The 27,639-nt window shown below is 48.6% G+C and overlaps 1 protein-coding gene across 1 annotated transcript in view; it reads left to right on the top strand.

Moving 5' to 3' along the window:
* ryr3 (ryanodine receptor 3) overlaps window positions 1-27,639 on the top strand; it is a 500,545-nt gene that overhangs the window by 375,558 nt on the left and 97,348 nt on the right. Inside the window, 5 exon segments of the mRNA XM_038785757.1 lie at window positions 11,641-11,728; window positions 13,590-13,682; window positions 22,037-22,207; window positions 23,583-23,642; window positions 27,373-27,504. Coding sequence (XP_038641685.1) covers window positions 11,641-11,728; window positions 13,590-13,682; window positions 22,037-22,207; window positions 23,583-23,642; window positions 27,373-27,504 — 544 coding nt within the window.

Here is a 27,639-nt window from a genome sequence, read left to right as displayed (position 1 = left end):
GGGATGAAAGCTACGGCCCAAGTCCCAGGGCAGTGAAGAGTGGAAGACCAGGGGGGCAGAGGGCAGTAATATTGATCCAAGACAGGAATGTGTCATCATGCCAGGAGTCAAGTGCTGGTCTGACATTCGATTTATCAAAGATAATAAAGCAGTTCAATCAGAACAATACTTACCTGTTTACTGTAAGCAGCTTTGGTCCTCTTATTTAAGGAAATGTATTATTTCATTGGAGGCAGTTCAAAGACGTTTCACAAGGATGATCCTCATTAGGGAGGGATTGTCGTATGAGCAAAAGTTAAACAGGTTGGGATTCCAGGACTTCCGGTTGCGGCAATGCAGTGCTAAGCTGCACGTTCGTGGCTCCCGCTATTTTTTGGACTTTCGGGCTCTTTTAAGGGCCCGCAACGGCACTGATTCGACTTTTCCCTGGGTGGGAACGCAGCCTCTGTGCTTGGCGGCTAGTGGATGGGCTGGACTAGAAGTGGAGCGACCAGAAAATCAACTTTGCAGAAGAAGAAGGTGCGAGGCAGAAAGGACAAGATGGCGGCGGGCGGGGAACCGGCAGCGTGGCAGCAGTGGGCGAGGGAACAGCAGGAGCTGCTGCTGCGCTCTTTCCAGGAACTAAAGGCTGAGATCCTGGAGCCGTTGAGGGCATCGCCGGACAGGCTCGGGGAGACTCAGACGGCTCAGGCTGCGGAGATTCGGGAGCTGCAGCAGAAGGCTTCGGAGAACGAGGACAAACTCCTGGGCCTGGCGGTGAAGGTGGAGTCGCACGAGGCGCTTCACAAGAAATGGTTGGCAAAGATGGAGGAGATGGAGAATCGCTCCCGCCGGAAGAATCTGCGGATTTTGGGCCTCCCGGAGGGGCTGGAAGGTTCGGATCTGGGGGCCTACGTGGTCCTGATGCTGAACTCGCTGATGGGCGTGGGGTCATTCCGAGGACCCCTGGAGCTGGAGGGTGCCCATCGGGTGATGCTGCGGAAACCCAGGCCGAACGAGCCCCCCAGGGCGGTGCTGGTCCGCTTTCAACGTGCTTCGTTGGGCGAAGAGGGAGAGTAGCAGCAAGTGGGAGAATACGGAGATCAGAATCTACCAGGACTGGAGTGCGGAGGTGGCGAAGAGAAGGGCTGGGTTTAACCGGGCGAAGGCAGTGCTCCACAAGAAGGGGGTCAGGTTTGGCCTGTTGCAGCCGGCACGCCTGTGGGTCACTTATAAAGACCGCCAACTTTATTTTGACTCCCCGGAGGAGGCCTGGACTTTTGTCCAGGCAGAGAAGCTGAACTTGAGAAGACTGGGGGCTGGGGAACATTGTACACAGCCCGGAGGCTTTGTCGTCCTTGATATCCTTTTGCTTTTTTCTTTTTGGTTCTATTGGACGATGTTTTTTTTTGCTGTTCTGTTTTTTCTAGTCTACATTTCGGGACTGTTATCTGTTTACTTGGGTGTTTTATCATATCATGTTGGGATTTTTATTATTTCATTGGTTGCGGGTTTGGGTGGGGTTCGCGGCCCTGTTGGGTTATGTGCCTGTCTTCCCACGTTTTGGGTCGGGGGGCGGGGCTTGGAATGGGGGCACAAGATTTTCTCCCGCGCTGGAGAGGCAGGGGGCGGGGTCGGCATTGGGGGAATGGGTGTGTGTCACTGGGGAGGGTAATTGGGGTGGTGGGAGCAGCCGGGGTCAGCAGGAGTCGGCTGACTTACAGAAGTACAATGACTGGAGTTACGCAGCTAGGGGGGCCCTAGCTTTGGGGGTGGGGTGGGGGGGGGGGGGGGGATACCGGGTTGCTGCTGGAATGGCCAAGAAGGAGCTGGAGCGTGCAGAGGGGGTCGGGATGGCGGTCTGTCGCTGTGGGGAACGGGCTGAGCGGGGGGCGTGGGCACGTGGCGGACTACGGAAGGGTGATGGCTAGTCGACGGGGGAGGGGGGGCAGGTGGCCCTCCGATCCGGCTGATCACCTGGAATGTGAGGGGACTGAATGGGCCGGTTAAACGGTCCCGCGTGTTCGCGCACCTGAGGGGGCTGAAGGCGGACGTGGCTATGCTTCAGGAAACGCACCTGAAGGTGGCGGATCAGGTCAGGTTGAGGAAGGGTTGGGTGGGCCAAGCGTTTCATTCGGGGCTGGATGCAAAAAACCAGGGGGTGGCGATCCTGCTGGGGAAGAGGGTGTCGTTTGAGGTGTCGACTGTGGTGGCAGACAGCGGCGGGAGGTACGTGATGGTGAGCGGCAAGCTGCAAGGGGAGCAGGTGGTGCTGGTCAATGTATACGCCCCGAATTGGGATGATGCGGGTTTCATGCGGCGCATGTTGGGCCGGATTCCAGATTTGGAGGCGGGGGGCCTGATAATGGGGGGGGATTTCAACACGGTGCTGGATGCGCCACTGGATCAATCCAGTTCCAGGACGGGTAGGAGGCCTGCTGAGGTGGTTTATGGACCAGATGGGAGGGGTGGATCCATGGAGGTTTGCGAGACCGAGGGCCAGTGAATTTTCATACTTCTCCCATGTGCATAAGGCCTACTCCCGGATCGATTTTTTTGTTTTGAGTAGGGCGCTGATTGTGAGGGTAGTAGACGCTGAGTACTCGGCGATAGCCATTTCGGACCATGCCCCGCATTGGGTGGACCTCGAGCTGGGGGAGGAGAGGGACCAGCGCCCATTGTTGCGCTTGGAGGTGGGGCTGCTGGCGGTGGGTGGGCGGGTCCGAGGATGTATTGAGAGGTACCTGGAGGCCAATGACAATGGGGAGGTCCGAGTGGGGACGGTCTGGGAGGCGCTGAAGGCGGTGGTTCGGGGAGAGTTAATCTCCATTCGGGCCCACAGGGAGAGAGGGGAGCAGAGAGAAAGGGAGAGATTGGTGAGGGAGATGGTGACAGTGGACTGGAGGTACGCGGAGGCCCTGGAGGAGGGATTGCTGAGGGAGCGGCGCAGCCTTCGTGCTGAGTTCGACTTGTTGACCACCAGAAAGGCGGAGGCTCAATGGAGACAGGCTCAGGGCACGGTGTACGAGTATGGCGAGAAGGCGAGCAGGATGCTGGTACACCAGCTCTGTAAGCGGGATGCGGCCAGGGAGATTGGGGGTGTTAAGGATCAGGGAGGAAATGTGGTGCGGAGGGGGGTAGACATTAATGGGGTCTTCAGGGACTTTTATGAGAGACTATATCGGTCCGAACCTCCGGCGGAGGAGGGGGGGATGGGGCGCTTTTTAGACTGGCTGAGATTTCCGAGGGTGGAGGAGGGACGGGTGGAGGGTCTGGGGGTGCCAGTTGAGCTCGAGGAGCTGGTCAAAGGAATAGGGAACATGCAGTCGGGGAAGGCGCCGGGGCCAGATGGGTTCCCGGTTCAATTTTACAAGACGTATGCAGACCTGCTGGGCCCCCTGTTGGTTAGGAACTTTAACGAGGCAAGGGGGGGGAGGGCTTTGCCCCCGACGATGTCTCGGGCACTGACCTTGATTCTTAAGTGAGACAAGGATCCCCTGCAGTGTGGGTCATCTAGGCTGATCTCACTCTTGAATGTGGACGCCAAGTTGTTGGCAAAGATCTTAGCCACGAGGATTGAGGACTGTGTGCCGCAGGTTATTCACGAGGATCAAACGGGGTTTGTGAAAGGGAGGCAGCTGAACACTAATAAACGGAGGCTCTTGAATGTTATAATGATGCCGGCGGTGGAAGGGGAGGCAGAGATAGTGGTGGCGCTAGATGCAGAGAAGGCCTTTGATAGGGTCGAGTGGGGGTACTTGTGGGAGGTGCTGGAAAGGTTCGGGTTTGGGGAGGGGTTTGTCAGTTGGGCGAGGCTGTTGTATGAGGCCCCGATGGCGAGTGTGGCCATGAATAAGAGGAGGTCGGAGTATCTTCGATTGTATCGAGGGACAAGGCAGGGGTGTCCCCTGTCCCCCCTACTTTTAGCGCTGGCAATTGAACCCCTGGCTATGGCGCTGAGGGAGTCGGGGGATTGGAGGAGGCTGGTCCGGGGTGGGGAGGAGCACCGAGTGTCGCTCTAAGCGGACGACCTTTTGTTGTATGTGGCGGACCCGGTGGAGGGAATGCCGGTGGTGATGGGGATTCTCCGGGAATTTGGGGATTTCTCAGGGTATAAGCTTAACTTTGGGAAAAGTGAGCTGTTTGTGGTCCACCCGGGGGACCAGGAAGGGGGGATTGGGAGGCTCCCGCTGAAACGGCGGAGAGGAGCTTCAGGTAGTTGGGGGTTCAGGTGGCCAGGAGCTGGGGGGCCTTGCATAAGCTTAACCTCAAAAGGCTGGTGGAGCAAATGGAGGAGGAGTTTAAGAGTTGGGACATGCTGCCGCTGTCTCTGGCGGGGAGGGTGCAGTCAGTCAAGATGACGGTGCTCCCGAGGGTTCTGTTCCTGTTCCAGTACTTCCCCATCCTTATCCCGAATGCCTTTTTCAGGCGGGTTAACAGGAGCGTTACGGGATTTGTGTGGGCGCACGGGACCCCGAGGGTGAGAAGGGTGTGTCTGGAGAGGGGCAGGGATTTAAAAAAAAAAAAAAAATTTAGAGTACCCAATTTTTTTTTCCAATTAAGGGGCAATTTAGCGTGGCCAATCCACCTACCCCGCACATCTTTGGGTTGTGGGGGGGAAAACCCACGCAAACACGGGGAGAATGTGCAAACTCCACACGGACAGTGACCCAGAGCCGGGATCGAACCTGGGACCTCGGCGCCATGAGACTGCAGGGCTAACCCACTGCACCACCGTGCTGCCCGAGAGGGGCAGGGATGGAGGGGGCTGGCGCTGCCCAACCTCTGTGGGTATTATTGGGCTGCCAACGCAGCGATGGTGCGTAAGTGGGTAATGGACGGGGAGGGGGCAGCATGGAAGAGGATGGAGATGGCATCCTGCGTGGGCACGAGCCTGGAAGCGCTCCCTCCAACGACGAGGTATACCATGAGCCCGGTGGTGGCGGCTATCCTCAAGATTTGGGGGCAATGGAGGCGGCACAGGGGGGAGTTGGGGGCCTCGATGGTGTCCCCGATATGGGGGAACCACCGGTTTGTTCCGGGGAGAATTGATGGCGGGTTCCTGAGTTGGCACAGGGCAGGTGTCAGCAGACTGGGGGACCTGTTCATAGATGGGAAGTTTGCGAGCCTTGGTGAGCTGGAAGGGGAAGTTTGGGCTCCCCCCGGGGAACACCTTTAGGTACATGCAAGTAAGGGCGTTTGGCAGGCGGCAGGAGGCGGGGTTTCCTCTGCTGCCGCCACGTGGGGTTCAGGACAGGGTGCTCTCGGGGGTGTGGGTTGGAGAGGGGAGGATCCCGGAAGCGTACCAGGTGATGCAGGAGGTAGACGAAGCCTCGGTGGAGGAGCTGAAGGGTAAATGGGAAGAGGAGCTGGGTGAGGAGATTGAGGAGGGGACATGGGCGGATGCCCTGGAATGGGTGAACTCCTCCTCTTCTTGTGCGAGGCTTAGCCTCATACAGTTTAAGGTACTGCACAGGGCTCATATGACCGAGAAAAGGATGAGTCGGTTTTTTGGGAGCGAGGACAGGTGTATTAGGTGCCCTGGGGGCCCAGCAAACCATGTCCATATGTTCTGGGCATGCCCAGCGCTGGGGGAATTTTGGAAGGGTGTAGCAAGGACGGTATCGAGGGTGGTAGGATCCAGGGTCAATCCAGGCTGGGGACTCGCAATATTTGGGGTTGCAGTGGAGCCGGGAGTGCAGCAATGAAAGAGGCCAGCATTCCGGCCTTTGTGTCCCTCGTAGCCCAGCGGAGGATTCTTCTTCAGTGGAAGGATGCGAGGCCCCCAAGCGTGGAGGCCTGGGTCAATGATATGGCGGGGTTTATTAAATTGGAGAGGGTGAAATTTGCCCTAAGGGGGGTCAGTGCAGCGATTTTTCAGGAGATGGCAACCATTCCTAGATCTCCTGGCAGAACGGTAAAATCAAAAGGTCAGCAGCAGCAGCAACCCGAGGGGGGGGGGGGGGGGTCTCTTTGTTTATGTTTTGGGTTGAATCTTTGCCAACGACGGGTGTTTATTTATTGTTTCTCTTTTGTATATATCGGGGGGGGGGGGGGGGGTTTGTTCTTTTTGTTCTTAGAATTTTCTGTTACTATTTTCTTTTTTGTGAAAATTTGAATAAAAATAATTTTTTTAAAAAAGGTTGGGACTCCACTCATTGGAATTTAGAAGAATGAGAGGTGATCTCATTGAAACACCCAGGATTCCTAAGAGGCTTGACAGGGTAAATGCTAAGAGGATCTTTCCCCTCACTTGAAAGTCCAGGACCAGAGGGCATAGTCTCAGAATACAGGGGTGCCCAATTAAGACTGAGATGAGAAGGAATTTCTTCTCTCAGAAGGTTGAGCCTTTGGAAATCTTTGCCACAGAGAGCTGTGGGGGCAGAGTCCTTGTGTATATTTAAGGCTGCGATAGATAGATTCTTGACCAGTAAGGGAATCTAGGGTTACGAGGAAAGGACAGGAAAGTGAGAAATGTCGGAGCAGCCATGATCCTATTGAATGGTGGAGCAGGCTCAAAGGGCTGAATGTCCTAAACTGTTTCTTATGGTCTTCCTGGGAACCAATTATATCCCAAAATATAAGATTTCAGCAACAGACATATTTTACAAGTCAAAATTGATTATTTTAATGTCACACGTTAGCTCAAGATATTGGCTGGGATTCCGGAAACTAAGTGCTCCCGACAGTGGGAATGGGACTGGTCTCCACTGGCACTAGAAACAGGGCTCAGTTGAGAGTCACACTCATTAAACATTCAAATTTATGCATGGTGAAGATCTCGCCGGATTCCCTCAAAATTTCAGTATGGGCTGCCATATTGAATGGGCAGCATGATCCCAAAGTCCGGCGGCAAGCCCCCTCCTCCCCAAAACATAAATCTGAGCACCCTGCTGACCAGGAGGACAGCCCCAAACCCTCATCAAGGAGGGAAATCTTCCCCCCCACCAGGGGAATAACAGGTCACCACCCCCTCCCCCCACACCATGCATGCATGCGGGTTACCTGAACGCCCCCCCACCCAACCTCTCAATCATCCCTATTAGCCACCTCCCTTCAGACCAGAGCCTGGCACTGTCAATGGTGCACTGCCCCCGGAACCATGGCACCTGTGCCCTGGCAGTGATACCCGAATCTGGCATGTTGGACCCTGGGGTCAAGGGGGTCAGCCCATAGCTTATGTTCCCCTCTGCCACTACCAAGCTCAAGAGGGGTGATTCCCCCAACTATCCTAGGGGTTGGGTGGGCTTGGGCGGTGGATGAGGGCTTCACCCTGGGACCCTCCCGCCCAGGATAGAGGTCCCATGTCTGGCCTGTCCCTTCCAGTCTGGGCAACCTTCAGATCACCCTTGGTACGGTGATCTCAGGCACCTCTCTGCTGAACCGCATCCTCCTGGTTTGACCTGGTTAACTCTGAAGTGGCCTCCTCAGCCTGAATGGCACTGCCTGACAGCTAAAGAGCAGTGCAGGCAGTTCAGTGAAGAATCAATGCTAAAACACTTTCGCTTTCCTAACATCCGCTGCCTCAGACAAAGTCCTTTAAATCATCAGCTGTTACAAGTATCAGAGGCTTCCTGGAAAGCCCATAAGACTTGAAATGGCTTCAAATTCTCTGACACCTTTGAAATGCAAAACATCCATTCAATTTCACAGGGCAATAACATTCACTAGCCTGTGATTAACAGCTTAATGGTTCAGACACAGCTGTTTTAGGAGATTGTTTATTTATCTTTCCCTTAAGGCTTGAATGCATTTCAAGTACTCTGCTTTGATGCTAGCCACAATGTTTTTAAACATTCTTGCTATGATTGACAGATCCTCAACACATCAAAGTAACTGAGTACTTTCACTTCCTCTTTTCTTTTTTTAAATAAATTTAAAGTGCCCAATTTTTTTTTTCCAATTTAGGGGTAATTCACCTACCCTGCACACCATTTTGGGTTGTGGGGATGAGTAATACGCAGACACGGGAAGAATGTGCAAACTCCACACACGGACAGTGACCCATGGCCGGAATCTAACCTGGGTCCTCGGCACCGTGAGGCAGCAGCGCTGACCACTGAGCCACCGTGCTGACCACATAAAACACTGAGCTGGTTATTTGGACTTTCAGGAGGTTTCGACAAAGTCCCATATAAGAGATTGGCATGTAAAATTAACGCGCATAGGATTGGGATATATTGAGATGGATAGAATACTGGTCGGCAGAGAGAAAACAAAGAGAAGGAGCATAAGAACATCGGAATTAGGAGCAAAAGCAGGCAAATCAGCCCTTCAAGCCTGCTCCGCCATTCAAATAGATCGTGGCTGATTTCCTCCAGGACTCAAATCCACCTCCCTACATGTAGACGGTAGATTTGGAGCTGAGATGAGGAGGAACTACTTTTCGCAGAGGTGGTGAATTTGTGGAACTCGCTGCCCCATAGTGGGGTGGAATCTCCGTCATTAAATGGTTTCAAGAAGGAGATAGATATATTTCAGACAAAAAACAGGTTAAAGGGATATTTGCAACAGATGGGGAGGTGGACAGGGATGCTTTGCTATAATTATACAGAACTTTAATGAGGTCACACCTGGAATATTGTGTACAATTCTCTCTTTATCTGAGCTAGATTGCTCTTGCTATAGAGGGAGTGCAGTGAAGGTTTACCAGACTGATCAGTGGGATGGCGGGACTGACATATGAGGAGAGATTGAGTCGGTTAGGATCATGTTTGCAGGAGTTTCAAAGAATGAGGGGGGTTCTCATAGAAACCTATAAAATTCTAACACGACTAAACAGGGTATTTGCAGGAAAGATGTTCCAAATTGCAGGGGAGTCCAGAACCAGAGGTCACAGTTTAATGATGCGGGAGAAACCAGTTAGGACTGGAATTAATAGAAATTCCTTCATCCAGAGAGTGGCGAGCTGATGGAATTCACTACCACAGAATACAATTGTGGCCAAAACTTTGTATGTTTTCCAGAAAGAGGGACTAAGGAGTTCAAAGCATAAGGGGCTCAAGAAGAAACAGGTGACTGAGTTGGATGATCAGCCATTTATCATAACAAATGGCGGAGCAGGCTCATCGGGCCAAATAGCCTACTTCTACTATTTTCTATATTTCTATGTTATTACAACACGTTATTAATAAACCTAAATAATAATAGATGGTCAATACAGCAGATTTTACGTGATTGTAAAAGATTTCACTCACCATAGGTGGGGATAGCAGGATCAGTGACTTATTATGGTCAAGTATTCTCCTGGCATCCAGTGATGAGGCCCAGATGATGACCACTTGGGTTCAGTAGTGGAGCGTAATCAACCCCTCTCTAGAACCTTCACGACTATTAAGTAATTTGGACATTCTGGGCGGGATTCTCTCAGCCCGGGGCCGGGCCGGAGAATCGGCAGGATCTGCGCGAATCGCGCCATGCCGCCCCGATGCCGATTCGCCAATTCTCCGGAGAGCGGAGAATCGGGGACAGCGCGGCGTTGGTCGGGGGCCACTCTACAGGGCCCCCCCCCCCCAACAATTTGCGACCCGGTGGGACCTCGGCGTGGATGCATCTGGGGGTGGCTGGTGGGGTGGGGGCGGGGGGCCTCCGCTGTGACCTGGCCCGCGATCGGGGCCTACCGATCGGCGGGCAGGCATCTTGGGCTGGGGGCCTCATTTATTCCACACCGGCCCTTAGCCATATGCCATGTTGCATCGGGGCTGGCGCGGAGAAGGGAGCCACTGCACATGCGCTTCAATCACGCCAGTCCCTCTGCGCATGCGCGCGTTGCCGCCGGTCCCACTGCAAATGCGCAGAGCTACGGCGCCCATCTGAGGAACGGCACCTGGAGCGGCGTGGCTCACTTCTGTGCTGTGCTGGCCCCTGTAGAGGTCAGAATTGCTGCTCCTGAGGCCATGTTGACTCTATCGAGAAACGCGACGGTGTCTACAACAGCGTCAACACTTAGCCTCAGGATCATAGAATCCCACCCTCTGAATTCTCCCTCTGTGTACCCGAGAAGGTGCCGGAGTGTGGCGACTAGGAGTTTTTCACAGTAACTTCATTGCAGTGTTAATCTGAGGCTATTTATGACAATAAAGATTATTATTATTATTAGGGAAAGCCCTTCTAGAATGAAGAGAATCATAAGCAAATGAAAAATAGTTATTGCAACAAAATAGTTCTATGTGTGTTCAAGGATTATTGGGGGTAGATGGGAATGTGACTTTTGAAGCATAAACAAATCAGCCATGATTTTACTGCATGTCAGCAACCTCGAGGGGCCAAATGGCCTACCTCTGCTCCTATGTGGTACGTGCATATCACAGTAAATGGAGTGATGTAGGAGTAGAAAATTAATTTTGCTTTTACTGAGCTGCAAAAACTGAATTTGCAGCCCTGCATTATTCAACATATCATTTTTGGTTTATATAAATGCTAAGATGGCTCCGAAGTGGAGATGACCGATTGCTTTAAGTTCCTGGGGGTCACCATCACCAACAGTCTGTCCTGGTCCACTCACGTTGATGCAACAGTCAAGAAAGCCCAACAACGTGTCTACTTCCTGCGGAAGCTAAAGAAATTTGGCATGTCTGTATCGACTCTCACAAACGTCTACAGATGTGCGATAGAGAGCATCCTATCCGGCTGCATCACAGCCTGGTATGGCAACTTCTCAGTCCAAGATTGTAAGAAACTGCAGACTGTGGTGAACTCAGCCCAAAGCATCACACAAGCTTGCCATCCTTCCATTGATTCTGTCTACACCTCCTGCTGCCTCAGGGAGGCAGACAGCATTATCAGAGACCCCTCCCACCCAGGCATTGCCTTCTTCCAGACCCTTCCATCAGGCAGAAGGTACAGAAGTCTGAAGACCCGCACATCTAGACATAGGAACAGCTTCTTCCCCACAGCTACAAGACTCCTCAATGACTCCCCCTTGGGCTGAAATGAAAAGAAAAATGAAATGAAATGAAAATCGCTTATTGTCACGAGTAGGCTTCAAATGAAGTTACTGTGAAAAGCCCCCAGTCGCCACATTCCAGCGCCTCTGCAGGGGAGGCTGATACGGGAATCTGTTCCCTGCAAGAACACTATTCACAATGATCTATGCTGCTCTTGCTCATGTATTTGCTTTGTTTGGCCCCTTGTTCCAGACTGTAACCAATCACTGTTTTGTCGATGTACCATTTGTCAATGTTTCCTGTTGATTATTCTTGTGTCTACTATGTACGTACTGTGTACCTTCCTCGGCTGCAGAAAAATACTTTTCACTGAACTTCGGTACATGTGACAATAAATCAAAACAATCAATCAATTAATTAAAACTGAATTTGTTTTTCTCAGTTATTTGGTTGTCATTTTTAGAAATTTGGAGTCTTTTAGCATCAGGATTTTAATAAAAGCGAAAGTAGTCAGATGAGTAACATAAAGGAGACATTTATTTATAATAGGTACTATTTACAAAGGGGCCCAGTTAGACCTCACTGGGTCCTCTCTCTTTCGGTCAGTTCCTATCTGCTCGACCTTCTATACACATGGTAATAGCCCCGTAGTTAGCGGGTGAGCTTATACCCCTTGAGCCACGGGGAAAACAATCAAGCCAGTCCCGTGTTCTCCGTGCAGGTTATTACAAGGATGGAAACAGTCTGTTCCAACTACCATGTTTTCTTCTTTCAGGGCAAGATGGCTGAAGGAACCAGATACAGATGCAGATGAACTCTTCCACATGGTGGCTGAGGTTTTCATTTTGTGGTGTAAATCACACGTAAGGAATTAATTTGCAAAGTCATCGCAAAACAAACTTAAGCATATTCAAAATGAAACAATTCTTCACTTTCGAGAAGAGTTTCCAAGTATCAGAGCATTAAGTTTTATTAAAGCTGCTCTTTGATGCACCCAGTTGACATTTCAGTGTCCTGCTTCTTGTGGTCTTTCTTTTACTACAATTCCAGGGTTTGTTAAACTGCTGTGCCTTCCCACCACCCACGTCCACTGTGCAAATTGACAGCCTACTTTCTGCACACTGTGGCCTCTTTGCTCCGATGAAAGGACATTGAACTGAAACGCTGGCTGGGATTTTCCAGTCCTGCCATGGGTGGGATGGAAAATGTAACAAATCAGCAATAATTCCATTGACTTTCGCTGGGAATTTTCTCCACAGATTTCTGCTGTATTTGCCGAATTTAGATTTTAATATGTTCCTCAGATATGTTATGGACTGTAATCTGCCAAAGACCTTTGGAGGAGCATATTTCTTAAAGAGGAGACTATGATCATTTAGGTAGATTGCTTTTTTAAAAAATGTATTCTTTCATGTGATGTGGGCATTACTGGCAAGGCAAGCATTTGTTCCCCATCCCTAATTACCCTTGAACTGGGCAGCTTGCCGTCCTTTCAGAGGGCAGTGAACAGTCGAAACATTGCCGTGAATCTAGAGTCACATGTAGGCTAGACCAGGTATAGATGGTAGATTTCCTTCCCTAAAGGACATTGACATCAGTAGGGCAGGTGGGCTTTTATTACAACCAATGAAGTTTTCATGGGCCCAATTCCAGATTTTGTGATTGAATTTTAAATGCCACCTGCTTCTGGGATTTGAACCCACGTGTCCAGAGCATTAACCTGGGCCTCTGGACTGCTAGTCCCATGACATTATTATAATGCCACCATCTCCCCCAGCTTGTCCTGTGCACAAGACCGGGGCACCAAATCACGCCACGCCGCCCTGGCACCCCTTGCGATTCTCCTCTTCCCCTCACCCCCCACCCCCCCAAATGGCGTGTCACGTTTTTCGACAGGCCGCTTGGAGAATCGCCGCTCGCCGTTTCTCACGGCGACCGGCGATTCTCCGGCCTAGATGGGCTGAATGGCCTGCCGAGCCCAACCGGTTCACGCCGATGCCAACCACACCTGGTCGCTGCCAGCGTGAACAGCGCGCAACCTCTGTGTGTGGGGCCTGTGGGGGGGCGGAGGGAGGATCGAGCACCACGGGCGAGCTCAGGAGATGTCTGGCCCGTGATCGGTGCCCACCGATCGTCGGGCCGGCGTCTCTAAAAGTCGCACTCTTTTCCCTCCGTCGCCCCGCAAGATCAAGCCGCCATGTCTTGCGGGGCAGCGGAGGGGAAGACGGCAACCGCCATGCGCGGGTTGGCGCCGGCCAACCTGCGCATGAGCAGCTGACGTCACGTAGGCGTCGCCGACCTCGTCATTCCCGGCACGCCGCTTTGACGCAAGCGTCAAGGCCCGGCGCCCGAGATTCACGCGCCGCCGCTCTTAGCCCCCTGGGGGGGGAGAATAGGGGGCGAGGAACGGCCTCCGACGCTGGAGTGAAACACTCCGGGTTTCACTCCGGCGTCGGCTGTTTGCCTCCTGATGGGAGAATTCCGCCACCGGTGTGAGCAGGTTGTAGTTATAAATGATTCAAGACAGCTAGACCCAAAGGACAGCGCATAGAACTCCTCATGAACCAATTATTAAATGAGGTTACTGGACAGAGCCCAGTAAGTATTGTGAGATTATCTATTCAAAAACATCCACAGCTAATAGATAGTGTTGTCAAATTGAGGGATAGTGTGTAAATTTACTGAGCACTTTATGTTTATTTCTATAAAATATCTGTTTTACAGAATTTCAAACGAGAGGAACAGAACTTTGTGGTTCAGAATGAAATCAACAACATGGCCTTCCTGATTGCAGATAATAAGAGCAAGATGTCCAAGGTAAACGTCAGTAATGTGTCCTTTAACTTGCATGCTATATATACTGGATCTCATACAGTACTTATTTCTCAGATTCATTTTTTAAATGTCACAATATAGTTGCCAAACAATAGACAATTGAGTTAAGTATAACTGAGGTAATGTGATTGGAAATTCTCTTCTAGCAGAGTACGCCTTGTTATGTTACCATGACCTACTCCGGTCAAAACTTTGATGTGCACTAATTGTTCTATGTCATAATAGCAGGTACATTAATGACTTGATAATATTAATACAAACATTGGCAGGATAAAGGCAAACAAAAATGAAGGAAGCAACATTCTCTTAAGAACCTCAGTTTGATACTGGGGCTGAAGTTTTCTGGCCCTTCCCTCTGGCAAGATCCTCCGATCCCACTAATGGTGACCCTCCGTCGCGGGTTCCCTGGTGGTGGACAGCACACACCATGGAAAAACCCATTGACATCGGTGGAAACGGCAGATCCCGTCACATGGTGAAAGGCAAAGCCGCCACCCCTGCCACAAAATACGCTGTGTGTGTGTATGGGGGTTTAGGGGGACACGAGCGTCCCTACATGGTGCATTGAACTACCAAGCCTGCACAAGCAATTTAATTATTGTTCAATTTACGGTTGAATAGGATTTTTAAAACTTTGGCTTCTTAAGTGATGTACCAAAACCCAGCTGGGGGGATGGGGGGGTAGGGGGCAGCATTCCCCCAATGGAAAAATTTGGCCTGTGTTGCCCATGTAGATAAGGCAGTATTTGGGACATCGCAGTTGGGCATAATCCTCAAGCAAGGAAGGGAAAAAAATTAGGATTACCAGTTCTGATTGCTATCTAGTGGCCCTATTGGAAAGTGTATTTGCGAACATGGGATCAGTACAGGATCAGATATCCAATCACCCTCCATGTGTGAACAGCCATCCGTATTCATAGAGCTCGTGTGGGGAAACCAGTTCCTTAGCTTTGTACAGTGAGCTGCAGGTATCCATCCAGCCTTATCTCAGCATGAATTAATACCTTTGGTGCAGACTGGAAGAAAGTTCAATCAAATCTTAAAAAAGAAAAATATCAGCATTATCTGTATTCATTTAGTGTGCAGAATATTAATCAGGAGATCATAAATTAGCATCAAAATGAGGTTTGGGGTTCTGAAGAGAATGTTGCTTCCTTCATTTGTTAATGGGAAACTTACTTCGTAGGGTTGCGTGTTGACTGAACCTTTACTGAATTAAAATTGTGATTTTCTCCTTTTACTGATAATGGACGGATTCGCTGGCGGTGAGATTCCCTGTTCCCACCAGCAGTGTACCTCGCCCGTGGGTTTCTCCGCAGCGTGGGGTAACTTAAATGGGAAATCCCATTGATAAGCAACGGGAACAGAGAATCCCGCTATCAGCGAACAGCTTGCCGCCTCCTGCCCAATAAATGTGTATGGATAATAAATTAAATAAGTTAAATCAAATTTTAAAGGATATAAAAATATGTTTCTACATTTTTGTAGAACAAATGTTTGTGTTTATAAACCAAAATTAATAGAAGTTGCCTGTTAGATGTTCATCAGGGCAGCCTATTGTTCTGTCATTCAGAGATCGGTGATCAATATTGGTAGTAATTGGCTTTTTCTATGCCAGAGCAGCAGAAGGTAATTAGTAAAAGTACAGTTCCTTTTACAGTTGCTTGGTAATACAGAGCTTGAATATTGCTGAAAAGAGAGACACTCATCAAGACAAACACAAAAATGGCAAATATCAAACGATCGCAACAATTTCTACTGCAGCAGAAAAGGAGATGAAATGAAAAAAATGAAAATCGCTTATTGTCAGAAGTAGGCTTCAAATGAAGTTACTGTGAAAAGCCCCTAGTCGCCACATTCCGGCACCTGTTCGGAGAGGCTGGTTCGGGAATTGAACCGTGCTGTTGGCCTACCTTGGTCTGCTTTAAAAGCAGCTCTTTAGCCCTGTGCTAAACCAGCCCCTTAGAGCTTGGGAGCCCATAGTTCTCCATTGCTTTCTCTATGAAAATGCCTCAACCAATCAGAGTCAATTTGCCACCCTGTCAGTTAACCAACTTGTTGTGTAAATTGTTTTGATCATTTGAAATTTGGCATTCTGTGTTTGTCCTGATGGGTGCAAGACGTAAAGCTTCAGCAATATGTCTCTCTTTTCAGCAATATTTCCTTTTAATGTTGGTCCGAGACTAAATCTATAAATGGGCAGTGTGAAAGCCTTTTCTGTCACTAATTCGACAATTTCAGTCCAATGATGTCTGGTCATTCAAATTGATTCAAAATTGGCTATTTTACTGAGAAAGGCTCTAAGGATAGCAGGCGGGTTGAGTGGTAAAATCAACAGTGGGGTGAATTCTACGCCTCCCCAGCCACATGTTTCTCGGCCGTGAGCCGTTGCTGGCAGCGGGATTCTCCATTCCGCCACTGGCCAATGAGATTTCCCATTGGAGCTACCCTATGCCGCGGGAAACCCGCAGACGGGGGTGTGCTGCCGGCGGAATGGAGAATCCCGCCAATGGAGAATTCACCCCAGTAATTCAGACTCGCTTGAGATTGGGGTTAAGGCATGTGGCTGTCGGAGCTTTTTTTCTGCTAACACCTGACCTAGAAACAGTGATGGCGCAAAAATGGAAAATTTAATTTACAAAAGCTAACATCTCACCTTTTAGGCACAGAAATGTAACCAGGGGCGAAATTCTCCGACCCCCAGCAGGGTCAGAGAATCGCCTGGGGCCGCCTAAAATTCCGCCCCCGCTGTGGCAGAGATTCTCCGCCACCCGGGAAGTGGCGGCGGCGGAATCTCGCCACTCCGATCGGAGAGGCCCCTGCGGTGATTCTCCGGCCCGGATGGGCCGAAGTCCCGCCGCTGGGAGGCCTCTCCCGCCGCCGAGGTTTGAACCACCTCTGGAACGGCGGGATCAACGGCGCGAGCTGGCCCCCGGGGTCCTGGGGGGGCGGGGGGCGATCGAACCCCGGAGGGTGCCCCCACGGTGGCCTGGCCCGCGATCGGGGGCCCCCGCTCAGACTCCGGGCCAGTGCCCTGGCTGCACTATTTTCCTCCGCGGCCGCCACGGCCTCCGCCATGGCGGAAGTGGAAGAGAACCCCGCATCGCGCATGCGCCGGCAGTGACGTCAGCGGCCAGCTGGCCGCTGACGTCACTGCCGGCACATGCACAGACCGGCGAAAGCCTTTCGGCCAGCCCCGCTGCCGGGGTCGCCGGTTTTTTGCGCCAGCCTTCTGGTGCCAACAGCTCCGGCGCGGGGCTGGCCCCAAAGGTGGGGAGAATTCCCCACCTTTGGGGAGGCCCGACCCCTGAGTGGTTGGCGCTACTCCCCTACGCCGGCACCCTCCGTCACGCCGGGTAGGGGAGAATGCCGCCCCAGTGAGAAACTCTGGGTGGGAGTGCTGGCTGGGTGAGAAAACTGGCATGCGGATCTCCAGCTGCACAGCCAAGCTTTCTCTCCAGATTCTCTGGTACTCTGTGTGCAGAAAATCTGGAGGTTTGGTTCTGCCCATCATGCTGGTGAGGTGGTTCACAGAGATCAATGCCCCCTTTTAAAGGATGCCTCAAACTCTGATATTAAACAGGATCCTGGGGAGGATTTCCTTACTTGGGGGATCAGAGTGTGGGGAAGCCCTTTGAGTCCAGGTTAATTTATTTAAATGATGGGAACCTCATTATTTCACAGGCGAGAGATGGGGAACACCTGAGAAGTAGAACTTGCCGAGATTCTTGTTTCTGCGATCTCGCAGGATTTCCTGTCGATGTTGCCATCCTCACCTTACGGCAAATGCCAGCAGAAAATTCCCCAGCCCCGATATTATAAATTGTGCACTTATAGAGTCCCACCCATTGGGCTGGATTCTCCAGTCACCCAGCCGCGTGTTCCTCGGCATCCTGCCCTCGCCGGCAGCGGGATTCTCCGTTCCCGCCACCGGCCAATGGTGGCCACCCCACGCCACCAGGAACCCTGCAGGCGTGGGTGTGCAGCCAGTGCAACGGAGAATCCTGCCAGCGGAGAATTCACCCCACTAACTTTTGCATCAACTTATAGCACAATAATTGATATACAATGAACTATCAAGTTTAACATTCTTAATCTCTTTTTTGCATTAACACAGACCAATAATAAAGTTAAAATGTGTGAATTGTATTTCTATTAACTGTTTTAATCATTTAATGTTTTAACTTATCACTAACGTTCTTGTATTTATTTTTCCTCTTCAAAACAGTGTAAACAAGTTGGCCAAAAGGTCAGAGTGCATGATTGTGTTATCATGCAAATAGCTCCTCAGCTGGCTTGGCAACATCAGTTATTTTTTTAAATTCACAACACATGCCGGTCCCTGAAAATTGTGCTATGCTCATTGTCTGAAACCTCTGCAAAAGGTTACTTCTGCTTGTCACAAATTGTACAGCTCTCAAGAAGAATGTGCTGTAAACAACAATATAGCTTTCAAAGCGTAGCTTTTATGCAAATTATATAGAAACTAATAGATCGATAGCAAATTAAAAGTTAGTAGATTCACTCAAGCAGTTTGTTTATTACTGCTGCCGGAACCTGAGATTGAATTAATGCATAAAAACTCACTGGTTTGTTTATTACAGTTTGTGAACTGCTCCCTGGTAAATGTCAGAGTCTGCCTCTTCAAAAAAAGAGCTTATGTCATCTAATATCACCTAACTGGTGTGGTAGATAATACCAGTTCTTCATTTTTTCCAGAACATATGGGCGGGTTTCTCAATCCTGGCCTGCCAGATTTCTGGTGCAACACGCTGTTGGGATTTTCCGTTTCGCCGGCTGGTCAATGGGATTTCCCATTGTGGGGCTGCCCCACAATGTCAGGAAACCCCTGGGCTGCTGGCAGAACGGAGCATCCCGACAGCGGAGAATTCAACCCATGATGTACATTGCATAGTGTACAGTACATGTTCTAAAGCTGGGAAATACCATTGAAGAAAATAAATACTGGGTTCATCCTTTATTCAAAGTGAGAAGAAATGGTGAAAGTAAAATAGGATGCGGGTCATTGTCCAGTTCCCAAGTGGAAATATTAGTTCAACGATATACTGAAAATTCCATCGAACCACATCATCTGGGTGACAGAGAATTTGAGATCTCATGTGACCTGATTGCTGTGTCCTTCTATTGTTTTAAGAACACAACATAAGAACTAGGAACAGGAGTAGGCAATTTTTCCCATCGAGCCTGGTGGATGGGGGCTTTCTCCTTTGAATTCTGAAAGTGATCTATCAGATTCCAAGTCTGATTCCAGTGGATATCATTGTGAGTTTGAAAATCCAGTTGAGACTTTGTGGGCGCAATTCTCCCATCGGGAGTCTAAGTCCCGACGCCGGAGTAAAAACCGGAGTGTTCACTCCGGCATCGGAGGCCGCTCCCACCCCTATTCTCCCACCCCCGGGGGGCTAGGAGCAGCGTCACGTCATTTACGCGCACCGGGCCGTGGCGCCGCGTAAATGACGTCACCCGTGCATGCGCAGGTTGGCCGTCGCTAACCCGCGCATACGCGGTGGCCGTCCTCCCCGTGGCCGCCCCACAAGAAGATGTCGGATGGATCTTGCGGGGCGGCGGAGGAAAGGAGGTCGTCCTTCAGAGACGCCGGCCCGCTGATCGGTGGGCACCGATCGTGGGCCAGACCCCTTTTGAGCTCCCCCCCGGTGCAAGAATCCCCCTCCCACAGCCCCCCCCCCCCTCCCAGCGTTCCCGCGCTGTTCAGCCGGCAGCGGGCAGGTGTGGACGGCGCCGGCGGGAATCCGTCGTATTGGGCAGGCCGCTCTGCTCATCCGGGCCGGAGAATCACCGCTCGTCTGTTACAAACGGCGAGCAGCGATTCTCCCAGCGGCCAGCCGTGAATCTCGCCGCGCCGGTTTGGGGGGGGGGTGGGAGAATTCTGCTCTAAGAGTCCAGCAAGAGTAGGGGAGACTAGACCACTAAAAAGAAAAGCTGGAGGAACGGGTTCAATTCAGTTGACCTGATGGGAACAGGGTGTCAATGCAATTGAAGTAACTGTCTCCCCACATCCATCTTCAACTGTTTCTTCTTAGGCGAAAGAGGCACTTGCGTCCTGAATTGCAGGAACCTCATTACATAGAATCGCAGAATAATAAAATGATCCCAGCATAGAAGGAAGCCATTCAGTCCATTATGGCTTTGACAGCCTGTTACAAGAGCAGTTCAGCTTGTCCTACTTCCTGGCATTTTTTTACCAAAGCTCTGCAGGGAACAATGAGGATAATTGCAATGTAATTAAGGAGATCCACGAAATGGGCAGATACGTGGCAGAAGTATGAAGCGTAACAGTTTCATACGGGTAATAAGTGGCAATATAAACTAAATGATGCAATTTTTGATGGAGTAAATTTGGAGAAGCAGTAGGCAGGAAGGTTGGGAAGCAGAGGATCTAAGGCAATTTGCAAAAGAACCAGAAGTGAGACGAGGAGAGTTAGGATGATCTTGGATGCGATGCCTGAGTGGGTGATGGAAGCAGATTCAACAGAAACTTTCAAGAGGGAATTGGATAAAAAAGGGAAAGGGAAAAAGTTACATGTTATAGTGAAAAACCAGGAGAGTAGCATTAGCAGGATAACTCCAGCAAAGATGTAGCACAGGAACAATATGCCAAATGACCTCCTAAACTGCCCCAGAAGGAAAAAGCGGTAAAACCGGAGTTCCATTTTTTTGGCATACGCAACCAGTTTGGACCAGCACCAGTCATTTCTCAATTTTAACTGATTTTTCCGTCTGAGGCACCATTCTTTGATTTATTTTGCAGTACTCAGGCATTCAGATAGGCCGCTTCCAGAAAGCAGCCTTAGTGTCAGAATTAACTTCTGTTCAAGCAACCTTCCAAGTGGTCAGGTGGCAATATGTATTTTTAATTGGTTGATGAATTCCACAATTGGACTTGTTTCTATATAAGGTTGTTGCGGGTGCTGATAGCTGCGGCAAGGGCTGATCTGAAACAAGAGAATTCAGCTAATAGAGACTGAGATAAGCTATGAGTCAGCAATATTAAGATAAAAGCTAGTATGCAGCTAACCTATCATAAGCACAGCTTACCAATACATTACAGTTGTGTTAACATCATTGTGTTACTTGCGCTGGTGTGTAATATTTCTATATGTTTAGAGCTATGTTGCTCTGCGGATTATATTTCTGATACTGTTTTGTATGTCTGACAGTATTATCGATGAAATACTATCCTTATATTTCATTCTAACCGGATGAAATTAGATGAAAAAAAGTTCCACTGAATTTGTTTTTTTAATGGATAGATCATTTCTGTGTGATTGATATTTCACTTAATTCATACAAAATACATAATTAAATATCTTGCAGTGATCCTTGTGAGTCAGACTGTCAGTTGCACAGTCCTCAATTAATTTGATCTGTTCCCTTTTGGTTTGTTAAGAGGTTGTACTCTCACTTCATTCTGACAAGCCCAACAATTGTATTTACAGAATGATCAACCATTACCAATTAAATGTCATCGTCGGTAATGTAGAGGCGACTTTTTACAGCTCTCTGGCTCAAAGAGACGTTTTGTTTCTTGACCATTCCGCGGTTACAAACAAAATACGAAAGCTTTCAAATTCAGCCTGATGTTTTGAAATCTTCCCAAAACATTGTTGTGTAAGATAAGGCTTATAGCTTGATGACTCAAGTGATCTTGCGGTGATCCATGCAGACCAAGAGATTGCAGGCTTCGTCCCTGGCCTGTACTTATTCAGCTGCTTTCATTTGGTGCATTACAATCAGTATCAGGTTTAGGAAAGGAACAAACCTAGCAAGGCACTGGTGACAATGTCAGTGACCTGGTGTGGGTGTAACTGTCAAATAAATCCAATGCTAAAGCACCTTGAGCCAAATGTCTTGCCAGAATTTGCTGTCTGACCATGCTCATGAAGAATAGGTGCTCAATTGATAGGTTACTGCTGCGTTGCGTTATCTTGACCATCAGGCGAGGAAAGGGTAAGTTCGGAGGGACTTGTGTTTCCTCATCGTTCTATCTGTGAAAGATGATGGACAAGCAGCAAACAAATCCATTCCTTGAGAAGCAGGTTCTGCTTCAAGTGAATGAACAAGTTGAATTTGTATTTTCAACAAACAATTTGAATTTTATGAATTCCTGGAATTCAGAACTCAGGGTACATCTCTAAGCCAGTTTGACAACACACAATGTTCCTGTTTTCCGAACATATTACTCACTGAATAGTATTAGCCCTAATTTTAAGTTCTCAGTTTTTGAATAGATTTATGCTGATATGCAATACTAATGCAAAATATCTCATTGTCATGCACAATTTAATTTATTTTAGGCTGAAGGGCAAGGCCAAGAAAGGAAAAAAATTAAGCGCAGAGGTGACTATTACTCAATACAGACCTCCCTGATTGTGGCTGCCGTTAAAAAGTTACTTCCAATTGGCTTAAATATGTGCACTGCCGGAGACCAAGAATTAATCTCATTGGCCAAACACAGATACAGCCTGGTAATGTTCCAATTTTCTCCTTGAGTACTGTGACTTCCAGATTTTATTAACTTTTCATGAGCTTAATCAGTCAGTAGAATCAAGAAGGTTGATGGTTAGAATATAAAACTTGCAGCTAATGTTTGGTTTTGCATTCTGTTTCAGTTTATGTTCATCAACGTTAAATATTGTTTTATTATCCTTCTTTGTACTCAAAATCAATATCAAATATTCCTAGGGCAGAATTGATTGAGTACAGTTTATAATTTCATCTCACCAAAACAATGCGCCTTAATTTGCACCATTAATCTAATTATTTACTGAGCCTGGAGCTCTTTTGCAAAGTTTTCCTGTAATTGTATAACCAGAACTAAAGGAAGCTAACATTGGGCGCGATTCTCCGCACTCACGACGGGGCGGGGAATAGCGGGCGGCGCAAATTTTTACGGCGACGCTGGTCCGACGCCCTCCGCTATTCCCCCCCCCCCCCCCCCACGCCCGCCTCCCGACACGAATCGCTGCTCGCCGTTTTTTTACGGCGAGCAGCGATTCTCCCCTGGCCGATGGGCCGATTTCCAAGGCCTTTACGGCCGTTTTCACGATTTTTAATACACCTGCTATACCAGTTCGTGAAAACGGCTGCAAAGTGCCGTTCTGCACAACCATGCCACCAATTGGCACGGCCGTGCCAAAGGTGGCATGGGCCAGCGATCGGTGGGCACCGATCGCGGGCAGCGGGTCCGATTCCCGCGCACTCTTTCTCCCTCCGCCGCCCCACAGGATAAGTCCGCGGGGCGGCTGAGGGGCATTACGGACCGCGCATGCGCGGGTCTGACGCATATGCGTGGATGACGGCATCCGCGCATGCGCGGGTTGGAGTCGTCCAATCCGAGCATGCGCGGCTGACATCATCATATGCGTCAGACGTCGCTAACTTTGGCGCGCGGGCTTAGCGAAATTCGTTAAGCCCGCGATGCCGGAGTTCACGGGGCCGCGATGCTAGCCCCGACCGGGGAGCAGAATCGGGTCCCGGGAGGGGGCGCGGAGGCTGCCGTGAAACACGGCCGGTTTCGTGGCAGCCTTCACGACTCTCTGCCTTTGCGGAGAATCGCGCCCATTATCTTTCACTGTTGTGGTAAATGATCCCTCGATATGGAGGTAGATTCCAGCAATTAAATCAAAATGTTCCTACAATACTCACCCCATTTATAAACTCAGCTTGTGTTTGATCTGATCACAATGTTGGTGCCATTTCACAAGTATGAGAATGTAATTTAATAATTTAATGTGTATATATTTTCATTTTAAACGGTGCTTTAATTTGTTTGCAGTACTGGGTTACTTTATTGGAATTCAAAATGTGATGTTCCTTACAATTGTGTTATTTTGCCAACAGAAAGACACAGATGAAGAAGTTAAAGAATTCCTTGCAGATAACATGCATTTACAGGATAAGGTAATGTTAAAATATATATATCTCTCTGAGGACTGGGTTACAGGTACAGGTTATAGCATACAAGGCAGTGGACCAAGTGCTTGGAAACTGGGATTAGAATAGATAGGTGCTTGTTGGCCAGTGCAAACACAATGGGCCAAAGGGCCACTTGCCAGCTGTAAAACTCTTATGAGCTGGATTTACCGACCAACTGCCACGTGTTTTTGGCAGGGGATTTTCTCGTCCCATCGTTGTCAACGAGATTTTCCGTTCATTGCACCCCTCGCCAGGAAACCCGTGTGCCATCAGTAGGACTGGAATATCCCACTGCACGGACAGATGTTAAATTCCGCCCAATGACTCTAGGTGATACCTGGGACAGGGTTCTCTAAACCTAGTTCGCCCTGCCACCGCTGCCAGCGAGGATGGAGAATTTGGCATTCAGTCAAAACTCCATTCACCGCAGAGGGACCGGAGAACCTCAGCCGGTGTGAAAGGTCGGAGAATTCTGTCTTAGCTTCTAGGTAAATAGTTCTTTTTCATTTTCAGCTCTGTTCTCAGATCTGACCTAAATTCTAAGTCATTTTTGATTTTCATATACTACATAATCTTCCGTGTATTCCCGACATTTGCTGGTTTTGTTCTATCCCCATTAAACTCGTTACTTTCACGCAAGTTTTTTCATATTGAAAAATCAAAGTCCAATATTTAGTGTAAACCAAACAGACGCTCTTGCAAAAGACAAAGGAGTCATGTTCAAAGTCTATATTAGGTCATTTGTTACAATTAGGGCTGTCTCCCCAGGAAAGTAAAAGACAGTTCCCACAAACAGCCCAATGCTTAAATGAGAGTCAACCACATTGCTGTGGGTCTGGAGTAGGCCAGACCAGGTAAGGGTGGAAGATTTCCTTCCCGAAAGGACATTAGTGAACCAGATGATTTTTTTTAATGACAATCGATAATAGTTGTCCTGGTCACTAATACTGACACTAGTTTTCAATTGCAGATTTATTAATTGAATTTAAATTCTACTATCCAGTGTGGTAGGATTTGAACCCGTGTGACCGGCCTGGGCATCTGGATTACTAATCCAGTAATGTTACCACTCCGCCACCATCTCGCCTGATACACACAATTGCCAGCCGTCCTCATCACTTCAGGCACAGACTGGGGTCCAGACTGAGGCTAATTCTGCTTCACTTTTGATTGTACTATTACACCGTGGAAGTAGTTTGCAAATCTGAAAAGGTGTAGGAATGGGATAGAGGGGGAAGATAATTGTTATGGAAGATATGTGTTTTTATCGCCCTGTGGAGGCATAAACAGGATGACAAGCTTCAGGAAATGTAGTTGCCTTGGGCACGAGACCACAGCAGTACAGGGAGAAAAGAAAAAAACCTGCTGATGGGGCAACATTCCCATCTGTAGAGTGTACTCCCAGCAAGCTGTTGTGCTGGGCACAAGCAGGCATGATAATGCCGGTACACAATCACGATTCTGGCTGAATTGAAAGATGGCTCTCTGAATGCCAAAGAGGGAAGTGGGTCAAAATCCTGATTTACCTCACACTGAGGCAGGAAAGCAGGTAACCTCTGCAGGAGTTACACCTCATCAATTCAGACCAGAACACATTAAACCGCAGCATCTCCAGCTCACCCATGAGCTGAGGAGTGGCCTTATTGATTGTCAAGCATTTCCCCATTACCTTTGAAAGGCTATTCAACTGAGAGGGTGGCTGCAATATTCATGGTATAATGATCAGTAACTTCCCCATGTCAACATTCTTCTCACTGCCCTCACCTTGATGCCACACTAATCATGAGAAGAGCTTTAAACTTTGGACCAGATCTGGCGGGATCTTCCAGTCCCGCTGACGGTGCCCTCCCCACTGTGGGTTTCATGGCAGCTTGGGAAATCCAGTTGACAATGATAGGGCCAGAAGATCCTGCTGCTGGCCGTCTACCCCTCCACGATACATACGGCAGGTTGCGCAGAAAATTCCGCTCTAGTCTTTTTCAAAAATCAAATTTAGTATATTTGCAGCAGCTACAGAGCCCCCAGAGCAGAATAATCAACGGTTATATAATGGCCAAGGCCTTTCAAGATGTAAGATGGACCAAGCACCTCACAAAGAAGAGACTTGTCTTTTATTAAAACAAATGCAAAACGTAACATGGAATGGGATGTTCTTTTCAGAAACAAGCACGACTATCTTGAGTCAATGGCAACTGGATCAGATTTATTGCCATCTCTGACAATGTAACTGAGATTCCCTAATTTACTAAACTACCATGCCAACTCTGGTTCTGTTGCCTAAGCCTAAAACCCACTAGTGAAATTAAATTCCAGAGAAGATCGCTTCAATACTTCCTAAAATTATTTGGGGAAATGGACTCCACAAGGATTCTACCGTTATCGTCCTTGATGCTAACGACTGTAAACCCTTTAGCGTTTGTTAAGGAAAGGTTGTGCCTGGCAAACCTAATTGAATATTTTGGGGAAGTAACTGGAGGTTCCATGACGATGGCATGTTTGATGTAGTCTACATGGATTTTAGTGAGGCTTTTGATCAGATCCCATGTGGCAGGCTGGTCAGGAAAGTAAAAGCTCATGGGATCCAAGGGAATGTGGCAGCTTGGATCTTCCTCCAAGGCAGGAAGAAAAGGGATTTGACAGATGTTTCTGTGACTGGAAGGTTTCTTCCGATGGCGTTCCACAGGGCTCATTACTCAGTCCCTTGCTGGTGCTGATATATATATATATAAATGATTTTGACTTGCAAAGTAGGGTGTATGATTAGGAAATTTGCAAATGATACAAACATTGACCATGTGATTGTTAATGAGAAGAAGGATGTAGGCTGTAGGAATTTATCAATGGACTGGTAAGATAGGCAGAAAAGTAGTAAATGGAATTTAATCTAGAAAAGTGGTGGGACCTGGAAGACGGTGGGACCTGAGAAGTGGTGGAGGCAGGAAATCTGACTGCATTTAAAAAGTACTTTGATATGCACTTGATGTGCTGTAACCTATAAGGATAAGGAATAAGAGCTGAAAAATAGGATTAGGCTGGAGAACTCTTTTTTTGGCCAACATCAACAAGGTGGACTGAACAACTCCCTTCTGTTTGGTCAGTTTCTCTGATTCCATGGAGACCTGGAGCAAAGAGTATTGATATTAGAAACTGGATACTTTGATACAGGCCAGAGGTGAATTGAGCAATTTATTAATTGCAGGTTCAGAAATCCTCCTTCAGCATCTCCGGGTTAAATGCTACCAGCAGGGAGCAAGGCAGGAAATCGCTTATCATACAGAACAGTATAGTCACATCACTTCAGAAAACCAAGAATGCTTCTGACATCACTAAACTTAGCTAGGAATTTGAATTATATCGCACTGTGTGCTAAAGAGCCTCTGTGTTCCTGAGGAGAAACATCTCATCACCTTGTGATTAGCTTCATCGCCCTGATAGTCACAGACTGACCATTTGCTTGTTTCATTACGAAAGACAGCTCAAAGCTCCTTTGACAATATCTCAGAAGACATTGTTCTTTTTCATATAAATGTCGGCGGTAGAAATTCCCTGGTTTCAAACCAACAAGTGCCAACGCAAGAAGAGTGATCAAGCTATGTTTAAAGCTGCATGAAATGAGGACAGAATCATTTTCCATTTGATAGAGGGAAATCTGCTTTCATCGCAATTTAATTGCTATCTTCTCGATGTATTAATAAGTCTTCAATCTCCCATGCAGTCTGATGACCCAGCAGTTAGATGGCAGCTTGACTTGTATAAAGATATTGCCAAGCCAGAAGAGAGAATGGACACTCAGAAGGTTGTGGAACGATTGCAAAAGATTTCAGCCGCTATTTTTCATTTGGAACAGGTAACCAGAATTCCTAGCAAAGCATTTGCCATCAATAATTTGATTAAGCACTAAAGACTGCAACGCCATGTAAAAGAGAAAACATTACTCTCTGAGCCAAGCATAAATAGAGTTGTATGATATGGAAATTTAACC

Source organism: Scyliorhinus canicula, chromosome 2, assembly GCF_902713615.1.
Source record: "Scyliorhinus canicula chromosome 2, sScyCan1.1, whole genome shotgun sequence".
NCBI classification, from domain to species: Eukaryota; Metazoa; Chordata; class Chondrichthyes; order Carcharhiniformes; family Scyliorhinidae; genus Scyliorhinus; species Scyliorhinus canicula.
This window is presented reverse-complemented; position numbering and strand designations above follow the sequence as displayed.